Source organism: Tupaia chinensis, unplaced genomic scaffold (assembly GCF_000334495.1).
Source record: "Tupaia chinensis unplaced genomic scaffold, TupChi_1.0 Scaffold000242_1, whole genome shotgun sequence".
NCBI lineage: Eukaryota > Metazoa > Chordata > Mammalia > Scandentia > Tupaiidae > Tupaia > Tupaia belangeri.
Window position 1 is genome coordinate 651590 of NW_006159720.1, and position 2814 is coordinate 654403.

General features: G+C 39.3%; 1 protein-coding gene across 1 annotated transcript; it reads right to left on the reverse strand.

Annotated features, from left to right (window-relative positions):
• Positions 1 to 332: 332 nt before the first annotated feature.
• On the reverse strand, positions 333 to 1274 carry LOC102492264 (olfactory receptor 5M11). The gene has a single exon (XM_006148766.1). The coding sequence runs from the start codon at positions 1272 to 1274 to the stop codon at positions 333 to 335; it is 942 nt and encodes a 313-aa protein (XP_006148828.1).
• Positions 1275 to 2814: the final 1540 nt, after the last annotated feature.

Here is a 2814-nt window from a genome sequence, read left to right on the forward strand (position 1 = left end):
GGATTCCCACAAAGTCAACCACAGTTCATGTCATGGACCTGGCAGCTTAAAACTCACACTAGCTGCATGTGTGTGCATGTACAAAATCCCAAGAGGAGAATGAAGGACAAGGAATTGCAGTGTGGCCATCTTTCTGGGGGTGATTTCTCATTTTCTTTCTCTTTTTTTTCCCTATCTCTCCAATGAGTGCATACACCCTAGAGCAAAAATCTCCCTTAATTAAAAAAAAAAAGAAGAAAAAGAAGTGTCTTATTTTTTCAACTAAAATCCATCATCATAGTCTGTAATTTTAGATAAAGTATAGAGTAATAATTTATTACAAAGTGAAATCTTTACATGTTTGTGGTGTTACTTCTTCTGAGAACATTCTTCAAAGCCTGCTTGACATCTTTGTTCCGCAGACTGTAGATCAATGGATTAAGTAATGGACTTACAAAGGTGTAGAAAACTGCTATGATTTTGGATTCCTCAACTGTCTTATCTGTGGGTGGTCTTATATACATACAGAAGAGTGTCCCATAGAACAGTGCTACAGCCATCATGTGGGAACCACAGGTGGAGAATGCCTTGTGCCTTCCCTCTGCAGATTTGATCCTAAGAATGGCCCCAATAATGAAGGCATAAGACACCAGGATGATGGTGAGGGAGTTGGAGAGATTGAAGCCAGCTGATATGAGCATGGCATGTTCTTTGACATAAGTGTCAGAGCAAGAAAGTTTAATGAGTGGTGGGTCAGCACAGTAGAAGTGGTTGATGACATTGGATCTACAGAAGTTCAGGCGGAAGGTCAGGATGGCCTGGAGCAGCCCATCTGAGAAGCCATAGATGTATGGAAACATGGCCAAGCAGATGCATACGCACCTGGACATCCTCACACTGTAGCGCAGGGGGTTGCAAATGGCCACGTAGCGGTCATAGGCCATCACTGCCAGCATGTAAAACTCAGTGAGGAGAAGTGCAATGAAAATGTAACACTGTGTGAAGCAGCCAGCAAAGGAGATCGTCTTCTTCTCTGATAAGAAATTAGTCAACATCTGTGGGGTTGCATTCGAGGTGTAACACAAGTCCACAATGGCCAAGTTAGTGAGGAAGAAGTACATGGGTGTGTGAAGGCGAGAATTCAGTCTGATTAACACTATCATGCCTAGGTTGCCCAAGAGAGTGACAAGATAAATAGCCAGAAACAGCACGAAGAGGAGAGGCTGGAGCTCTGGGCGGTCTGTGAGCCCCAGCAGAATGAATTCTGTTATTGCAGTGCCGTTTGTGCTGGACATTTCCTGAGAGGCTGTTACTGGCTTAGATTCTATGAAAGTCAAGCATATTAGTGTCAATTTAAGTCATTTTAATCTAAAATATATTATTCTTAATAAATTCTAAACTAGTTTCATCTTCTACTTCTATTAAGTCTTTAGTTTTTTTGCCTTTGTATCATATCACTATTATATTTGTATCCTCATAATTATTCTTTCTCTCTACTTCTACCTAGGTCTATATGTATATTCATCCATAGAACTTAGATATAGCTCCCCTCTCTTGTTTTCCCTTTCAATATCTAGTTAACATACAAGGCCCTGGTTAAAGCTCATTGCATTGGAACTATTTCTCATCCCATTGCCCCCGTACCTGAGACTGAAGTCATCTCTTTCTCCCCAATGTTACCAGAACACTATATATTTCTAATTTATTCTTTAGTTGATTGCATCACAATGACATAAGTATTAATACTTTCTGTTCCTCACACATTATTTCTACAAGGATAGGAACACATTTCATTTTATTAGCATATCATCACTGCTTAGCATACATGTATATACTGATTTAAAAAATGAAGATACGATGCAGGCATGAACAGTGAATCACTTGTGAGGTTTTACTCATCTCTACTCTCCACAGACCTTTGTATGAAGTCATGTATTAGTGAGAATTAAGTGGATTTTGAAGTTTTGGATGCTATACAATTGTTTCAGAAGTTTACTAATCAAATTCACAGACAGAATCTTGTAAGTATACTGGGAACTTCATATTGAACAATATTTATTGGTATCTCTTACTGCTATTCCTAGAGCACACCTTGGAGAGGCACCGTCATATCAGCTCAGTAAACATATCAAATAATGGACAAAAATTGTCAGTAAAATTAATTCTTACATAATATTTTGAGGATGTTTTTAGCCATTACTTGAAGTATATTGAGAAAATAAATTTTATAGTTAGTATTTAAGCTATTAAATACAACTTGTATCAAATAAGTGGCATTAGAATTCTCTCTGGCTTTTTATTTCAGCTCACCTCTGAGCTAGTACTGAATAGGCTTTTTCTTGCTCTCAAGAATCTCTTGGCCTTTTTGTCCTTTTTATCATACTTAAAACTTTACTGTACGTCTTAGAAGGTCAGTGATTGAGTCTATTTTCGATGCTATATTTTCTTCACCCAGAACCGTAACTATTTAGGATATATTTGTTTAGTAACCAATAATTATCATTGATATCATAATGAACCTTTTACCATATATCAGAATGTAGTTCTGGAGGAGTCCGACCCGGCGGGGCTCCAGGACCCGTCTGAGCCCCTTGACCTTTGAGCATCGCTTCCAGTCGGTTCAGTGAGCTGGCAAGGCCACGACTGTACGCCCCCTGACCATGGAACAAGCTTGGGTCACTTAGCATGTTGGCAAGGCCGCCTGCTATTCGCTCCGGGACTGTGATAGCCTTGCTGGGAAGTGACCCCCCTCTGACTCCCTGATATATTACTATAAAAGAATTACATGGTTTTCTCATACATAGTTGTAGCAAGATTTCTCCAAAATCCCCCGAC

What these genes read in the sequence shown, in the direction of transcription:
- LOC102492264 (XM_006148766.1), bottom strand. Translation starts at nt 1,274, where the DNA reads ATGTCCAGCACAAACGGCACTGCAATAACAGAATTCATTCTGCTGGGG.